Consider the following 18,527-nt stretch of genomic DNA (forward strand, 5'->3'; position numbering starts at 1 on the left):
ATCCCATTTTATAAATGATAATGTGTTGTTTCAATCTGTATTCTCTTGGCTGACCACGAGGCTGGCATTCACCCAAAAGTACATTTGCTATTTTATGTATTTTAAATTTTACCTGATTTTCTAGGATTTTGGTTCACTGATTAACTCATCTAACAAATACTGATTAAATCCCTACTACAGGCAGACGCTGTCCTAGAGGCTGGGGAAAAGCAAGAAGCAAAAGAAGAAAAATGCTCAGGGGCACGTGGGTGGTTCAGTTGGTTAAGCATCCAACTCTTAATCTCTGCTCAGGTCATGATCTCACGGTTGTGAGATCGAGTCCCACGTCAGACTCCGCAATGAGCACAGAGCCCGCTTGGATTCTCTCTCCCCCTCCCCCGTGTGCTTGTTCTCTTTGTCTCTTGCTTTCTCTCAAAATAAATAAACATTAAGTTTAATTTTTTTAAATGTTTACTTCTATTTGAGAGAGACAGAGCATGAGTGGGGGAGGGGCAGAGAGAGGTGGAAACAGAATCCAAGGGGGCTCCAGGCTCTGAGCTGTCAGCACAGAGCCTGACATGAGGCCCAAACTCATGAGTCGTGAAATTGTGACCTGAGCCAAAGTCGGATGCTCAACCGACTGCGCCACCCAGGCACCCCAACAAATAAACATTTAAAAAAAAAAAAAAAGTGGGGCGCCTGGGTGGCGCAGTCGGTTAAGCGTCCGACTTCAGCCAGGTCACGATCTCGCGGTCCGGGAGTTCGAGCCCCGCGTCGGGCTCTGGGCTGATGGCTCAGAGCCTGGAGCCTGTTTCCGATTCTGTGTCTCCCTCTCTTTCTGCCCCTCCCCTGTTCATGCTCTGTCTCTCTCTGTCCCCCCAAAAAATAAATAAACGTTGAAAAAAAAAAAAGAAAGAAAAAAATGAAAAATATCTGCTCTCAGGAGGAGAAAATGTCAGTGACCGTACATTACATAAGAAGGTATTAAGAGGCCTGGTTAGGGGACAGGACGTTCTGGTGGTGATGGTGAGGGCTGCCAAGCATAGTGGGGAGGGGGGTGGGGAGGTGGAGGGGGGCCCTCCTTAACAAAATGACATCACAAAGGAAGTGAGGGGATTATAGGAAGGATATTCCAGACAGAAGGCTCAGCAAGTACAAAGGTCCTGCGGCGGGAGGGTGCTTGACAGTCACAGAAAGGCAAGGCCAATGTGGCTAAGAGGGGGTGCAGTACAAAGGTACTAAGGGGCCAAACCACACAGGGCTTTGTGGGCCACTGCAAGGATGTGGCTTATATTTACAGAGACAGGGGAAGTCATCAGAGGGCTGGTACAGAGGTGGTGACAGGGAAACCATTAGAAGCCCAACACCAGCCTGCAGGGAAGAAATGGTAACCCCACCTACGGTGGCAGCAGTGGTGGGGATGAGATGCAGCCCATTGGGGTATAGTCTGAAGGGAGAGCCAGAAGGATTTGTTAATGGTTTGGATGTTGCTTGTGTAAGAAACAAGGGCGTTGAGAATGATACTGAGATTTTTACTTTTTACGTTTACTGAGACAAGAGCAGACCCCATTAGGCAGCATGGTGAATGTGAAGTTGGGTTTTGGACAGTTTACGCAGATGCCTTGTAGACACTGCCACGGAGACAGACACAATCTAGAGCTCCAGGGAGCCGTCTGGCCTTGAGATAAGGATGTGGGCGCCCAAAGTGGGCAGTAGAGGCAGGACTCTGAGGGAGTGAATGCCACTTAGAGAGGAGGTCTGAGGGCTGGGTCCTGGGCACAGGGAGTTTGTGCGCTTTTCTGTAGTTTACATTTCACAGTAAGATTAAATGCACATGTGTAAGTGAGAATGAGCATTTTTTCCTTTTGTTATAGATTTAAAAAAATACACACCCACAATCACACTTTGGAGGCCAGAGCAGTGACCAGCCAGCACCCTTAACTTCCCAGCGCACTTGGAAACCAGGATCAAAGGAGACCCTGCACTTGCAGGTGCAGGGGCCTGAGGAGTGGTTGAATGGGGACATTTATTAAGCCTCTACCAAATACGCGAAATTTCACAGGACAGCTAACAAACTTTCATTTCATACCCCAATGCCCTCCCCTGCCAGTAAAACCGCTAGAAGACAGGCGTCACTGGGTCATTTCACAGCCATAGAAAGGAAGTGAGAGGTAAGGTGATGGGTCCAATATGACCCAGCTGGTGACAGCAGCACCTGTGACATCTGGCCTCACTACTGCCTGAGCGCAAATACTCTGGACATTATCTCAAGCGTGGGGGAGGTGTGAAAGGAAGACTGCACAGGTGGAAGTCCAGGAAGAAGCCCTTCTGGTGAAGAGGTAAGATCTCTCCCAAGAGGGGCCCGGGGGCATCAGCCAAACTCTCGGACAAGGGACCGAACGGTTTTAGGCCCAGAACAGGGAGAGGGCGGGGAGATCAACAGCTGAGGTAAAGTGCACTCTCACCTTGTTTTTCTCCACGAGTTGCTGCTCCAAGTCCTGTTTTTCCTTCTGCAGCTGCCCTAGGTCCACAGCCCCCACCTCACCATTTGGGATTCCCTCTGCAGCCGGAAGCTGGTACGCGGGGTCCTGCGTGGCCCTCGAGGCCGCCTACAGGATGGACAAGGCAATGGTCAAGCTAAGCCACAGGTCCATGGGGAAAGGGGCCCAGACTGGTTCCAAAGGTGCGGGCTGATGTGCCGGAACAGGCAGCTAGCTGGCCAGGAACCAAACCTGGGCTGTAGAGATCCTGTCCAGCGCCTTCCAGGGGGACAGGCAGCTTTCCGTGCAGCGAGCGTGCTTGGAAGGAAAGGGCTCTACTGAACACGGACACGTGGCGCCACATCCGACGGGCTCCTCAATACCCACGAGCTCCTAGTCAGGTAGGCACCCCTACTTTAAAGAAAGGGAGGTGACCTGCCCAACATCCCGCAGCTAGTGAGCGCCAGCTCTCCTCCCCTCTTCCCACCGCCTCCTACTGGCAAACTACGGCAGGCAGCCCCGTCCTGCTGCCGTCACACTGGCCTGCGGCTCAGATGGGGACTTACGTGAGGCTCGGGAACTGAGCGTGTCAACCCCTGCTCCGGGACGGCCAGTCTCAGCACGTCGTCGAACCCCGCGGCAGCCTCGGACTCCTCCGCCCTGAGGCTCTGCAGGGCTTCCAGCTCGCTCTGAAGCTGGTGCATTTGCAACAGGGCAGAGTCGTGACCTAGGCCGGGCAGAGGGGAGCACCAGTGACTCCTGCTGGCCACTTCAGGGCAGGGGTACTGGGTGGGAGCAGGTGAGAGGGCTCGGCAGGGGCGGACTCCTCACCTTTCTTCAGTTGGAAAATTTCCTGCTCTTTCTGGAGAATCACTTCAGCTTTTTCCTGCAGACTCTGTTCCTTCTCATCTACTACAGCTGTGAGGTTAGCAGCCTGGACAGAAAAGCCAACATAAGAGAAGGCCGGCAGCAGTAACCGCATCTCCCCCAAAAGAAATCTCCACTTTTCCGCTACCCAGGGTCCCCCAGGAATCCCTCCCTGAAGTCTATAGCCTCGAACAAACCATAGGCTACCCTCTACTCCTACGGACATAGCACAATTCTGGGGCCAGGGCCCTGCACAGGCCGCCCGCCCCCCACCCCCCCAGCCTACCACTAGCGGGCCTACCATAGATGTGGTTGTTCTGCCCAGCCTTCCCCAAGCTGTCATAACCATGACTTCCGTGTCCTGAGTACCTGTGACATGCCTAGGATTTGATACACATGACCTCATTATGATCTGAAAGGTGTAATTATCCTAAAGTTTTGCAGATGCAACTGAGACTGGAATTTATGTTTAGGACTCACCGAAGGCCTAGAGTCCATTCCCTACAAGGTCTGGGGCCCGATGCTGAGTCTGTCTTGAAAGGAAGCTTTGCCCACCCTTCTCGCTGAGGGCTCAGCTGTACTGCGTTCTCCGGGGCCTGTGGGCAGCGATGCCCCTCACAGAGTCAGAGCCCAGGAGGCACCTGGATGCGGGCTTTTCCCCAGGTAAGGTTTACAACAGTAACCGGCCATCAGACATCCAAAAAGGCCATCCCGTGGGGTGAGGATTTCTTTATGACGTTTTTCTCCCACCTTCCTAGAGACCTCAGGGTCATCAATCACACAGTTCCTGGCATTCCTGACACCTGTGTCCAGCCCCTGGAGGGGGACACACGGGGAGGCAGGCTGGTCCTGCCCGAGGCTGGAACACACCACCCTTTGGCCCGTGCCTCAGGGTCAAACGGGGCCTACCTGTTGCTGGAACTCTTCCCTCTGCTTCCGCACCTCCTCCAGGGCTTGAGCCATTGCGACACTCACAATTTCTCTTTGGCTCCACTCTTCCTACAATCCAGAAAATGGGTGGGACACTGAGCCCCCAAACGCCTCTCACGGGTGTTTCACTGCACGTTATGTGCCGCCCACTGGGGGAATGCCATCCTCCATCCTACAGATTTTCTTCCTGCTGCCCGAGGGCCCTGGACTGCCCTCTCGCTGCGGTGCCGTCTGTATGCCTCTGAGAGCTGTCCTGGTGTACGACCCACCGACCTCTCCGCACAAGGGCAAACCGCCGAGGCTCGGGGATCCCATGGGCACACCAGCCAGTCCTCGGGCCACGGTTAGGGGACCCAGAACTCCAAGAGAAGAGCTGGTCTGATGAAATCAACACAGAATAGGAAGGAAGATTCTCAGGCCATGTGAATGGACTAGTGGACCGGAACAACCCAATTATGGGAAAAATAATCAGCAATTACTGAATTAAATAGGGCAGGGCAAAATGCCACAGACTCATCAAAATTATCCATTTTATAAGAGAAAAATGCTCTGGTCCCACAGCTAGTAAGTGGCATTGCCAGGTCTGAAGCCAGCATCTGAGCTTAGAGCCAAGCCTCTGGATGTTAGGCTGTACCACCCAGAAAATTTTCTACATGGAGCCGGGCTGCCTCCCTGGCCTGCCCCACAGCACAGGAACCACCTCCTGACAGACAGACACATCGGTCCTCTTCCCGGAGAAGAATGCCGTGCTCACCGATCAACCCCTAGACTTCTCAGGTGCCTACATTCTGGTCAGGGACATCTGTGGTTTGTGTCTACCCCAGATCACACCGTTTTGGGGGATAAGAGCCTCATCACTGCTATTCCCCACTTCCACCCTGCAGTTCTGGAGGGCTGCCCATGTTGCGGCTACAAGGAGAAGCATGGGACTCAGGCCTGGCCAACTGAAGTACTGCAGCCCCCCCGGCCAAACTGATTTGTTCAAGGGGTGGCTCTGTCACCTAAGATGGACCAATCAGAATCCCTTCTTACATCAGAAGCCTTTTTGATAAGCCAAGGAGAAGCCCTCTTTCCTAAGCTGGCATGTCACCAGCTTGGAGCTGCTGCTGTGATGACCACCCGATTTGAAGGCCGCCATCTGTATCGTGGGGAAAAGCAAGGCCAAGCGTCTGGGTAACTGACAGGGCAAGAAACAGCATGATGCAGGAAGGAAAGAGACCTGAGGCGCCCCCCACCCCCAAGTTCCAGTCGGACAAGTCTTTCTGGTTCTGGGAGCTACTCAACTCCCCTATGACACCTTTCAATTTGTGTCCGTACAAGTGAGTTGATGGAAGGAGACGCCAGCCTCCTGGCCAGGGGAATTCTGGCTCCTACTGTGGAGTTGTCAGAATTGACCTTTCTTTGAGTCCATCTCTAGTAGAGATGAGGAAACCCAGCGTCTGAATTCAAAAGGCAGGAGCCCGCGCTGCGCCAGACAATACCCCTCATCGGGGGAGGCAGTGTTGATACAGGAGAAGCAGCTACGGAAACGTGGCCCTGTGAGTCCAAGCGGCAGGTGGCAGAAGGCTTTTCCGGGGAGGTTTAGAAGAGCTCGGACTGCTGGTGTCTAAGAGGACGGCCAGCAGACAGAGCGCGAGGCAGGAAAGCAGGTCAGGGCAGGAACCAGAGACTCAAAGCACCTCCATGCCAGGAACTGCATGGGATACTTTTTATCCACCGTCACGCTCGAGCCTCGGGGCAATCCTCTCGAGGTCAAGGGTTATTATCTTCACTTTTGAAAAAAGGGAAACTAGACTCCCTCAAGAGTCAGCCAGTGAGGGGCTAGGCTGGCACACAGAACGGGGTCTATGTGGCTCTGAAGTCTGCTACCGCCAGAGCCGCATGCAACCCAGGACTGTGGGATTCGAGGTTGCCCGGCACAGTCTGGGTTGGCCGCAGGAGCCACCAGGCTACCCACGTGTGGCAGCTCCCCGCACCTAGGAGTGTGTTCCCTGACAGCAGTCTAAATAGGTATGCACCTAAAAATAGTGCTTCAAAACACTTGAGGCAAAGACTGACAACCGGCAGGATTAAAGAGAGAGACAAATCTGTGATCACAGTTGAAGATTTAACACATCACTCTTACTAACTGATGGAACAAGGAGACAAAAAAGAAACATCAGAAAACATAAAAGATTTGGACAACACCATCACCCAACTTGATCTAATTAGCATTTACAGAATGCTTTCCCCTCACAGCAGCAGCGCACTGAAACATTTACCAAAATAGACTCTGTATGACAGGCTGGGCCATAAAACAAACCTCAGTAAACATCAAAGGGCTGAAATCATTTAGTGTATGATCTGATCATAATAGTATTAAACTAGAAATCCAAGATCGAGAACATTCTGCAAACACTTGAAAATTAACCACACTTCTAAACAGCCTGTGTGCGCCAGTTTTTATTCCCGCCTATCGGCCCCACTGCCCCTTTCATCCTCTGCTTTGCCACGATTCTACATCTGGTCTGAGGCTCTGCAAATGACATTTCTGCTCGTCCAGCTGGTTCCATGTGAGCCTCTGCCAACAGGAGGAGCTCGAGGCAGACTGGAAAGCAGGAGAACACAGCAAAAGCCTTGCTCCTTCCTGTCCGCTTCTGCGAGCAGTCTGCACTGCCCTGGCGGTGGCAAGAAGGCAATTTCTTCCCGCAGCCACATCTGCATCCGCTCTGCAGGTTCCTCAGCCCCCGGGGCTGATTTCACTGGCTGCCCTGTCCCCCAGCACACCAGCGCCCGCTCAACAGCATCCCCTGCTCAGAGGCCCAAGTGCCAGACCTGTGGGGCCCTTTGTCTTAATGCCTAAGTTTAATAATTCAACCTTCTTTGTTTTGTTCCCTTAGTTGTAGCTGTTTCTGCAGTGGCTACCTTCACAGTATCTTTTGCCTGTTTCAGCGCTGGACTAAAAACTTTACATGAGATCACGAATTCTCACTTCAATAAATGGGTCTGGTTCCTTTATCCTGACTGGACCGTGATGGACACACTGTAGGACAGATCTTCTGGTTCTTTTTGTGTACCTTTATTCTTTCTTATTGCCTTTTATCTTCTGTCCTCCTATCTAGAATCTTCCTCCACCTGAATGATGCTCTCTAGCACTTCCTTTAGGGCAAATCTGTTGGTGACTAATTCCTCGTTTCTGGGTGTTTTTTTTGTTTTTTTAATATGAAATTTATTGTCAATTGGTTTCCACTCCTCGTTTCTGTTTTATTGGTTTTTATAGTTCTACTACCATACTGTGTCTGGGTACAGACTTCAAAACTTATCTTGGGAGAGCCTGCCTGGCTCAGTTGGAAGAGTATGTGACTCTTGATCTTGGGGGGTCATGAATTTGAACCCTACATCAGGTGTAGAGATTACTAAAAAAAAATAAACTTAGGGGTGCCTGGGTGGCTTAGTCAGTTGAGCACCCGACTTGGGCCCAGGTTCATGAGTTCGAGCCCTGCGTTGGGCTCTGTGCTGACAGCTCAGAGCCTGGAGCCTGCTTCAGATCCTGTGTCTCCTTCTTCCTCTGCCCCTCCCCAGCTTGCATTCTGTCTGTCTGTCTGTCTCTCTCTCAAAAAAACAGAGAAAAAAAAAAACCAAAAAAAAAAAAAATAAAGAAAAAGGAAAAATAACATTTATCCCATTTGGATTTGTAAGAATTCTCACACCTGTACCTGTGAACTGACAGCTTTCAGCTATTTGGAAAATTCTCAGCTACTGTTGCTTCAATAATTGCTTCGACCTCACATTTGCATTCCCTTCTGGGCCTCCACTGACAGGTGATCAAACACCTTGCAGCATCCTGTCTTTTTTCATGTTTTCTCTGTATTTCATTCTGCCTTTTCTTCTGTCTCACTAATTCTCTTATGAGTGCTAATCTGTTGTTTAACATATTATTTTTTAAAACAACTTTCCTGAAGTATAACTGACACTATGCTGCACATATTTTAAGTGTGGAATGTGATGGCTTATGGTGAAACCATCACCATACTAACAACCGTGAAAATACTCATTACCCTCAAAAGTTTCCTTATGCCTTTAGGGTGCCTACTGCATTGGGGTCTCAGCTCTACACTTTCCAGCTCCCACACTCTAATTTGTTTCCCTTTTAAAACTGCTTCCATTTAGTACAGTTTCCAAATCTCTGCTGAAATTTGTGATTTTGTCTTTTATTCCTTTAAACATGGTAAACAATGTAATATCTGAGCCTCTGAACAGGACTTCCTGCTTCTGTACTTGCCTCCTTTCCAGAACATGCTCCACAAAGAACCAGAATAATGATTTTAAGACTTCTCCCATCACTTCTTTGCTTAAAACTCCCAAAGTCTGCTTGCCTGGCTCCTCTCCTCTTCTCCCTGAGCCCATTGAGCAGCAGCCACACTGGCCTTGGTGCTGTTTTCTGAACTAAGTGTTTTTTCTGCCTCAAAGTTTTTCTTTTGTTTTTTAATTTTTTTTAATGTTTATTTTTGAGAGAGACAGAGAGTGAGACAGAGTGCAAGTAGGGGAGGGGCAGAGAGAGAGGGAGACACAGAATCTGAAGCAGGCTCCAGGCTCTGAGCTGTCAGCACAGAGCCCGATGCAGGGCTCAAACCCATGAACCGTGAGATCATGACCTGAGCCAAAATCGGACACCCAACCAACTGAGCCACCCAGGCGTCCCTGCCTCAGAGCTTTTCTATTTGCTATTTCTTTCTTTTTTTTTTTAATTTTTAATTTTTTAAAATTTACATCCAAATTACTTAGCATATAGTGCAACAATGATTTCAGAAGTAGATTCCTTAGTGCCCTTTACCAGTTAGCCCATCCCCCCTCCCACAACCCCTCCCATAACCCTCAGTTTGTTCTCCATATTTAGGAGTCTCTTCTGTTTTGTCCCCTCTATTTGCTATTTCTTCTGGAATATTTCCTTCCCAAACATTCACATTGCTGGCCCCTTCTCATGACTCAGAGCTTTTGCTCAAATATCACGGGAGCCCTCCCTAACCTCCACCTTAGAGCCCTCTCCTCTCTCCTCTTTGTCCTTCACACTTGCTTTACTTTCTGCACTGCACTTACGACTATTTATCAGTTGTTCATTTTCTAGTTACAAGCACCACTGGAGGGAAATTTTGCCTGTTTTGCTCAATGCCACATGCCAGCACCTACACTAGAGCCCACAGGTACTCCACTGTTTGCTGAAGGAATGCATGAAAAAATATCTGCCACCAAAGTACACGTTTCCCATGATACAGCACTACATCATTAGCGCCTAACTTAGCAGAGACTATTACTGAAAGCTTACTTAATGCAGACCCACAGCTTTGGGTGTTCTCAGAGAAGGTCTCTGCCAAAAGACCCACAAGATCTTTGTGTCGTGACCAAGTTGGGCAAGTACTGCAATGATCCATCATCTAAGGGCTCTTACGAACGGGGCCAGAGGAGGCTGGAGGCCTGTAAGAAAGTGGCAGAAACTCTCTGCATCCAGTTACGTGCAGGGAGTGAAGGGGGCAACGTCTGATTAAAGAATCTGATTGAAGAATCAAGTTCTCAGAAGGGAAAGGGTAACAACCCAGCAGACTGTTTCTCATCTCTGCATGTGGTCTCCGACATAAACAGATGGGGTCCTACGACAAGTTAAGCCCTTGTTTTGCTAACCTCGCTGGAACGATCAACACCACCAGTGGTTTGACAGCACGACTTTCAGGAAGCTGCTGACGATGACACAGAGGAAGGGCTGGATGCATGAAGTCAGACCAGCACCACCTGGAACTAACTGTGGAACTCAGACGAATTACTTATACGTGGAGCCTCAATGACGTTAATTGCACAGTGAGCATAATTCCTCCTCCCACCCTGGATCACGACAGGGCTTAATGAGGTGAGATTTCTAACAAATGTTTAAGGGACTGTTGAACAAATGCCAGTTCACGCCTTCTCCACTCTGAGTACAGGACTTTCACTGGCTTGCTCCCAATACACGTATAAAAGATGGGCCACTGCTGTGACACATGGACGCCGTTAGATAAATACCTTGAGCTTCTTTAGTTCAAGTTGGTGGTGTTGCAACGAACGTTCACACTCATTCTTACTTTCTTTAAGGGCTGCATTTTCTTGCTCCAGTTCTCTCTGCAAATTAAGAAAAGTATACATAAAACGGAAAGGGCGTTTCCCTATTTCCCCTGGGCATAGTCCTACAGACATGGAACCTTTACGAATGCACCCCACCTCCTGTGTCCCTGCAGGGGTGGGAGAGGAGAATGGAAAATTCTCAGCTACCCTCCTTACGAGAAGAAATATGGCACTTGACTCTGACGGTGAGGAATGAGAGAGAGGGAGAAGCCATGAGGGAGGAACAAGAACACTGCAGAAAGAGGGGAGGAGGCTGACAGGATTGGTCAGGAAGCACAAGTCCTTGCGCAGCCCAGAAGAAAAGAAAACCCATCTGTTTGGGGTTTTATAAAAAGCAGCCTTTTTACATCCATTCTCATGAGCAGGTGTCTCGATGGAAAGATAAAAACTGCTCCAAAAAGTGGTTCTCTGTTGAGAGGGAGGCTGGTCTTCTTCCTGTCAACAACCCGGCAGCCAAGCAACGTGTGAACCCGGTGCTCACAAAGCTCACTCCTTTCCTCACGTACCACCTCCCGCTCTGCGGCGGTCTGGTCGGCCACCCGGGCACTCTCCAGGGCAGCGAGCTGGGTCTCCAGTGTGTGGACGCGCTCCATGCACTGCCGTTCCAGGGCGAGGACCTGCTGCTGTGCCTGGCTGCTCTCCTTGTTTGCGGCGGCCTGCAGAGGACAGTATTCATGGTGACAGTGAGGACCTCATCCGTTCTGTCCCTCGGTGACCCAAAGATGGGTGTCCAGTGGAAACAACTCTCCTTCCTGCTCTCTGGCCTGGGCGCTGCTGAGGTCTCCACCTGCAGCCCTGCCGGGCACCCCTGGCCTATTCAGGAGCTAGAGTCTGGGACTGGTCTTGGTGCTGGGAGGACAGCTTAGGGCACCAGTCAGTCCTAAGACACAGCCCTCCTTCACCCTACTTGGTACTGCCCTCTATGGCTGAGGCTTTTCTTGGGGAGGCAATATGTATCTTCCTCAATTTACGATGGGGTTACAACCCGACAATCTCACTGTAAGTTGAAGGTATTAAGTCAAAACAAGCATCATAGCTCAGCCTAGCCTACTTTACTTTTTAAAGATTTTATTTTTAAGTAATGTCCACACCCAACGTAGAGCTTGAACTCACAACCCTAAGATCACGAGTTGCATGCTCTGCGGCCTGAGCCAGCCAGGTACCCCAGTTCTGAGCATTTAGAGTAGGCTAGGCCACGGGCGCCTGAGTGGCTCAGTTGGTTGAATGACTGATTTCAGCTTGGTCATGATCTCACGATTTGTGAGTCTGAGCCCCACATCGGGCTTTGCACTGATAGCACGGAGCCTGCTTTGGATTCTCTGTCTCCTTCTTTCTCTGCCCCTCCCCTGCTCACGTGCATTTTCTAAGATAAATAGATAAAATTAACAAATTAATAAAGTAGTCTAGGCTACTTAAAAAAAAAAAAGAGGGCCACCTGGCTGGCTCAGTTGGTGGAGCACGTGACTCTTGATCTCAGGGTTGTGAGTACAAGCCCCATGCTGGATGTAGGGATTACTATAAAATAAAATAAAATAAAATAAAATAAAATAAAATAAAATAAAATAAAATAAAATAAAATAAAAAAATAAAATAAAATAAAATAAAATAAATAAAATAAAATAAAATAAAATAAAAAATAAAATAAAATAAAATAAAATAAAATAAAATAAATGCATGCTCAGTACACTTACATTAGCCTACAATTGGGCTAAGTCTGTTTTATATTAAAGTGTTGGATATCTCCTGTAATTTACTGAATACTGCACTGAAAGTGACAAACAGAAAGTCTGCCCAGGGGCTGCGGCTCCCCACCACAGTCTGGTATCGAGGAAGAATATTGTATCGCACACCTTTAGTCCAGGAGAAGCTCAAACTTCACAATTTGAAGTATGGTTTCTACTCAGTGCGTACTGATTTCTCATCTCATAAAGCTGAAAATCCTTAAGTTGAGCCATTATAAATCATGGACGGTCTGTATAGTACAGTGATGACGAACAAGGGCTCTGACTGAAGAAAGATGCGGGTTCTGCCATTTACCAGCAGGGAGACCATGACCACTGGGTTAGTGACCCAGTCTTTCTGAACCAGCTTCCTCTAGGGAATGAGAATAGTACATACTTCTTAGGTCTATAGCAAGGACTAAATATAACACGTGCAGAATACTTAGCACAGTGACTGGCACGGCCCACATACAATAAATAATGCTTTCGTTTCTCTAGCTCCTAACTCAACACCCCACCTGGGGCTGCAATGGTTGGCCAAACCCCTTGCCAAGTTCTCCTCAGTCCTGGCCGCAAGCTGAGGTCTGATGGCCGGCAGAGTTACCGCCTCTAATGGTCCCAGAACTAGGCCGGGCCCCACGGCCAGCCATCAGATGGCAATTAGCCAGTCCCTCCCTCCTTGGGTAACTCAGATCCTTCAGTACGTAGTGCGTCCGGACTCCCTCTACCACAGTTGCCCTCCTGCTCACACCCAGTTCAACAAGCGTATCTGAGGTCAGGTCCTAGCGCCTCACCGGAGTGAGTCTGGGGTGACTGCAAAGGCGTAAAGGGCAAGCAAGCATCAAGGGCCTAGAGCCCAGCAGCCACAACCACCACTTACAAGCTCCCGAATCTGAGCTTCCTGAGCCGCCACAACGTCACCACTGTGCTTCAGCTTCTCCTCAGAAGCCTGCAAGCTGTGCTCGAGCTCTTGCACCTGAGGGGGAAAGGGAGCGTCTTCATTCAGAAGAAGGCACAGGGTGGGAACAAATGGCTTTAAAAATCAAATCCGTTTAAATATCATTACCACTATTCTACCATTCTTTTCCTCCAGTCTGTTTTTGTGACTTTTTAAAAAAAAATAATTCTAGGCAAACTTTGTATTTTTCCTCTTCACTCAAGTTTCCTTTTGTGTTTCAATGTAGCCTTGAGAACCTGGATTATTTCCTTAAGGGATGTTTCACAATCTACTGACCCACTGCCTCCTGTGCTGGCGCTCACGTTGTTTCCCGCTTTCCTGTCTGAGACAGTTAACGTCTTCACTCGACAGTTTTTGACCTGGTTTGAGCCACTTCCTTACGACAGATTCCAGGAAGTGGGATGACTGCTCACCGTACAAACTTTCACTCATTCCACAGACGTCAACCGAGTCTGACTGTGTACCCGGCACCGCACTAGGACGCTAGGCCGGCCCCGCAGATGGGACGACACCCTGTCCGCAGAGCCAGATCTTCCAACGGGCCATTTTTATCTGATTTGAGCTGTCTTTGCCAATTTCCCTTATAAAGTCCTCTTGTTCGCTGAATAACATTTGACCTTGAGGAAGCTTATCGTGAAAACAAACACAAGGAAGGTTGCAGCTTTGTCACGGAGAGGTAGGTACCCCATGGGTGGAGGACATTTTTAGGTCTCACGGCTCCTTATACATATTCACATGTAAGATTTAACTGCAACAACTCCCTGAGAACAGCATTATTTCCACAGATGAGAATAGCGTTACTTGTCCAATATCACAAATTTTATTAATGGTAGAGCCAGAACTGAAACCTAGCTTTTTAAACTCCTGAATTCAGAAAGGATCTACTCAGGTCCCAATTTAGAGGCAGAGCTCCAGAAAGATTCAGATCCACAAGAGGTTCAGCACAGAGTTATCATATGACCTGGGAATCCCACTCCTAGACAGAAACCCAACAGAAATCAAAGTAAAAGCTCACACAAAAACCTTGTTCACAGCACTACACTAATGTTCATTATTCACAATAGCCAAAAGGTGGAAATAACCCAAATGTCCGTCGACAAATGAATAGATAAACAAAATGTGGTACAGACATAAAAAAGAATGAAAGCCTTTTTTAAAAAGGCTTATTCAGCCTCAGGGCACCTGGCTGGCTCAGGCAGGAGGGCATGTGACTCTTGATCTTGGGGTCATGAGTTTGAGCCTCCATGGCATGGAGTTTACTTAAAATAAAAAAACTGAAAACAAAACAAAACAAAACCCTGGCTTATTTGGCCTCAAAAAGGAATGAAATTCAGACACATGCTACAACATGAATGAACCTTGAGGCCATATGTTAAATGAAATTAGCCAGACACAAAAGGACAAATATCGTAAGATTCCACTACTATGAGGTTTCTACAACCTCAAATTTATAGGGATAGAAAGTAGAATGGTGGCTGCCAGGGACTGGGGGTGGGAGAGAATGGGAAGTTAGTATTCAATGCAGACAGAATTTCAGTTTGAGACGATGCAAAAGTTCTGGACACGGATGGTGGTGGTGGATTCACAATAGACTGAATGTGCTTAATGCCACTAATTGTACACTAGAAACTATATTGAAATGGTAAATTTTATGTCACGTACTTTATTGCAATAAAAAATAGAAATTCAGAAATAGAAATGAATTCTAATAAAGCAAACAAAGCTGTGCTGACAAAAATAAACCTTTGAATATTTTTATCAGGAAATAAGATTTTTATTTTTTTTTAATTGTTTTTTTTTCAACTTTTATTTATTTTTGGGACAGAGAGAGACAGAGCATGAACGGGGGAGGGGCAGAGAGAGAGGGAGACACAGAATCGGAAACAGGCTCCAGGCTCTGAGCCACCAGCCCAGAGCCTGACGCGGGGCTCGAACTCACGGACCGCGAGATCGTGACCTGGCTGAAGTCGGACGCTTAACCGACTGCGCAGGAAATAAGATTTTTAAAATGAGCTAAGCAGGCGCCTGGGTGGCTCAGTCAGTTGAGCATCCCACTTCAGCTCAGGTCACGATCTCATGGCTCGTGAGTTTGAGCCCCGCATCAGGCTCTGTGTTGGCAGCTCAGAGCCTGGAGCCTGCTTCAGATTCTGTGTCTCCCTCTCTCTCTGCCCTCCCCCAGCTTGTATTCTATCTCTGTCTGTGTCTCTCAAAAATAATAAACATTAAAAAAAATTTTTTTTAAATGAGCTAAGCATTTGTGATAGTCTGAATGTTTGTGTCCCCCAAATTCATGTTGAAAATCTAATGTCTGATGTGATGGAGACAGGAGGTGATGATGCCTTTGGGAGGTGAGGTGTTCAGGTGATGCCTTTGGGAGGTGAGGCGCTCAAGTCCTGAGGGTTCCGCCCTCAGGATGGGATTAGTGCCCTTAAGAAAGAGGCTCCACGGAGATCCCTTACCCTTTCCACCATTTCGCACGCCATTAAACTGGCAAAATAAACACATAAATAAATGGCTGGAAAAGACAGCAAAGCAGGTATAGGACCCCTTCAAGCATGCTGGGGGAGTAGAGCCAAGCGCAGCCCTTGTAGGAACATTCTTGTCCTACTTAGTCACATTAGGTCATATGCATTCTCTACCCTCAAGGCGACAAGGACAGAGCTATTTGCTGCCATGTATTCTGTGGTGACAGGAAGAAGGTGGCAATCTGGACGTCCAGCGCCTGGCAGATGACTGCAATGTGGTGTAGTGAGCGCAATCCAGTGGACACAGCCAGAAGATGGGGCGGGTGAAAGGAACAGTGGATGTGGAACTACATCACTCACATAAATTAACACACATGCACACAAAACAAGGTCACCAATTTTAAGGTAACCCAACAACAAAAGGATCTCTATTAACCACATTAGAATGGCTTCCTGTGGGAAGGAAGGGACTGGGGATAAAAGGGAATGAACAAACGAGAACAATTTTGTGTGGAACAACGGTGGCAATGTGGCAAGAATGAAGAAAATGACTAACTCAACCATGTGTAAGTAAGATCCAAAACAGTCCCTTTAAAAGAAAACTTTTGGGGTGCTTGGGTGCCTCAGTCAGTTGAGCGTCTGACTTCCACTCGGGTCATGACCTTGTGGTTCATGGGTTTGAACCCCGTGTCGGGCTCTGTGCTCACAGCTCAGAGCCTGAAGCCTGCTTCAGATTCTGTGTCTCCCTCTCTCTCTGCCCCTCCTTGCTCATACTCTCTCTATCAAAAATAAACATTACAAAAGAAAAGAAAAGAAAACCTCTGACCCCAGGGGATTCTCCCACAACCACGTCATCCAACCAGGTTACCACCCAGACATGGGAATCACTAAGAGTCAGGTTAGTACCCGAGTCTCCAGGATGTCCATGGCCTTGGCCTGGCTGCTTCTGGCTGCCAAGAGCTGCTGTCTGGTATCCTCCAAATTCTGCTCAGCAACTGTTTTCTGTAAGTTGAAGGAAGAGTATAAGAAAATAGTCATTTTCCCACTGAATAAATACTCACCGATACCTACAATATACTGTGATTTGTGCAAGACACAAAGGACACAAATGCATTAACAAAAATAAGGGCTGATTGAGATAAATTTCACATTACATAAAGTATACACAGAGGGGCGCCTGGGTGGCTCAGTTAAGCATCCGACTTTGGCCTAGGTCATGATCTCGCTGTTCCCGAGTTCAAGCCCTGTGTCGAGCTCTGTGCTGACAGCTCAGAGCCTGGAGCCTGCTTCGGATTTTGTGTCTCCCTCTCTCTCTCTCTCTCTCTCTGCCCCTCTCCGGCTCATGCTCTCTCTCTCTCTCTCTCTCTCTCAAAAATAAATAAGTATTAAAATTTAATAAAAAAATATGCAATAAATTTGACACAGTCCTTAGTCCTTGAGGCTGGGGCAAAAGACTAACAAAAAGATTACAGAGTGCAGTAAGTACCCACAGAGGTGTCCTATGCAGGACACTCGCCGCCTCAGGAAAGTGGGTGGCTTCCTAATTCACAGGTGGCCAGGGGTGGGAGGGAGCACCCAGGCAGAGGGAAGGTCAGTGGAGTCATGAAATAGCCTGGGACACTCAGGGAACTACAACTTCCAAAAAGCTAAAGCAATGGTGGATTCAGGTCAAGAAACAAAACGAGAAAGTCAGGCAAAGGACCAGATCATGAGAAGCTTTTTATGCTGCAGAAAGGAGACTGAATTTAATTTTGCAGGCAATGTATTTTTTTTTAAGTGTATTTATGTATTTTAAGAGAGAACGAGCTGCAGAGGGGCAGAGAGGGGGACACAGGATCCGAAGCAGGCTCTGTGCTGACAGCAGAGAGCCCAATGTGGGGCTCAAACTCACAAACCATGAGATCGTGACCTGAGCTGAAGTCAGATGCTTAACCAACCTTGAGCCACCCAGGCACCCCTGTAGGCAATACATTTTAAAGTGGGGCTGTCCAAACACTGGCATTAGACTAACTTGATTGGCGGAGGGGTACCTGGCTGTTAAACTTGGAGGTCTACACCTGGCCTACTGAAAACAGGCTATCTGTGGGCAGGAATATACACTTTAAAAAAACTCCCCTTGGGGCGCCTGGGTGGCGCAGTCGGTTAAGCGTCCGACTTCAGCCAGGTCACGATCTCACGGTCCGTGAGTTCGAGCCCCGTGTCAGGCTCTGGGCTGATGGCTCAGAGCCTGGAGCCTGCTTCCGATTCTGTGTCTCCCTCTCTCTCTGCCCCTCCCCCATTCATGCTCTGTCTCTCTCTGTCTTAAAAATAAATAAACGTTGGAAAAAAAAAATTTAAAAACAAAAACAAAAAAAAACTCCCCAAGTTACTCCTATGCACACTAAGCTTTATAATGATGATGATGGCACAATAATGATTATAATATTACCAGCTGAAATACATTGAGACTTATGTTCTAGAGCTTCATTCTGAGCACTTCACATACTGTAACTCCTTGAAACCTGACAACAATTCTATTTGTTTGGTACAATTATCAACTCTATTTCAAAGAGGAGAAAACAAACACAAAGAGATTAAGTTACTCGCTCTAAGTCACAAACTGGTAAGTAGAACAGGCAAGACACAAACCTATGCAGTCTGATTCTAGAAATCAATACACTCCAGAACCCAGGGTATACACACTTGTAGACTGTAGGGGAGCTGGGGAAAATGGTTAAGGGAATGAGGCAGTCAGGAATATCAGCTAGGCAGGGAGCGTAGAAGATTGTCAGGGGCGAAGGACAGACTTATTTTGGGTAGGGCAGGCTGGAGACTTCCGATATGAACTCAGCTAGAGCAACTGGAAGCCCTGAAGGACGACGGTGGCAGTGGAGATGGAGACACTTAGTTGAAACTAAGTGCAGACAGACAGGGAGGGTCTAATCTGGGCCCAAGGTCTTGGCCGTGCCACCTTTGTCATGGTGAGGCCAGTCACTGGGATACAAAGGGAAGGAGGGAT

The 18,527-nt window shown here is 48.2% G+C and overlaps 1 protein-coding gene across 2 annotated transcripts in view; it reads right to left on the reverse strand.

Annotated features, from left to right (window-relative positions):
* The window catches only part of GOLGA1 (golgin A1), a 49,304-nt gene that overhangs the window by 6,013 nt on the left and 24,764 nt on the right, over positions 1–18,527 (reverse strand). For both annotated transcript variants that reach the window (XR_003964058.1, XM_030292745.2), the window contains exons 12-19: positions 16,436–16,531; positions 12,987–13,082; positions 10,892–11,041; positions 10,287–10,382; positions 4,236–4,325; positions 3,291–3,393; positions 3,026–3,186; positions 2,445–2,588 (exon numbers count right to left, since the gene is read on the reverse strand). Coding sequence is in view for 1 of the 2 variants with exons in the window: in XM_030292745.2 (XP_030148605.1) it covers positions 2,445–2,588; positions 3,026–3,186; positions 3,291–3,393; positions 4,236–4,325; positions 10,287–10,382; positions 10,892–11,041; positions 12,987–13,082; positions 16,436–16,531 (936 nt within the window). In the remaining variant the exon portion in view is untranslated. The remainder of the gene's footprint in view (positions 1–2,444; positions 2,589–3,025; positions 3,187–3,290; positions 3,394–4,235; positions 4,326–10,286; positions 10,383–10,891; positions 11,042–12,986; positions 13,083–16,435; positions 16,532–18,527) is intronic.

The sequence above is a fragment of the Lynx canadensis genome, chromosome D4, assembly GCF_007474595.2.
Source record: "Lynx canadensis isolate LIC74 chromosome D4, mLynCan4.pri.v2, whole genome shotgun sequence".
NCBI classification, from domain to species: Eukaryota; Metazoa; Chordata; class Mammalia; order Carnivora; family Felidae; genus Lynx; species Lynx canadensis.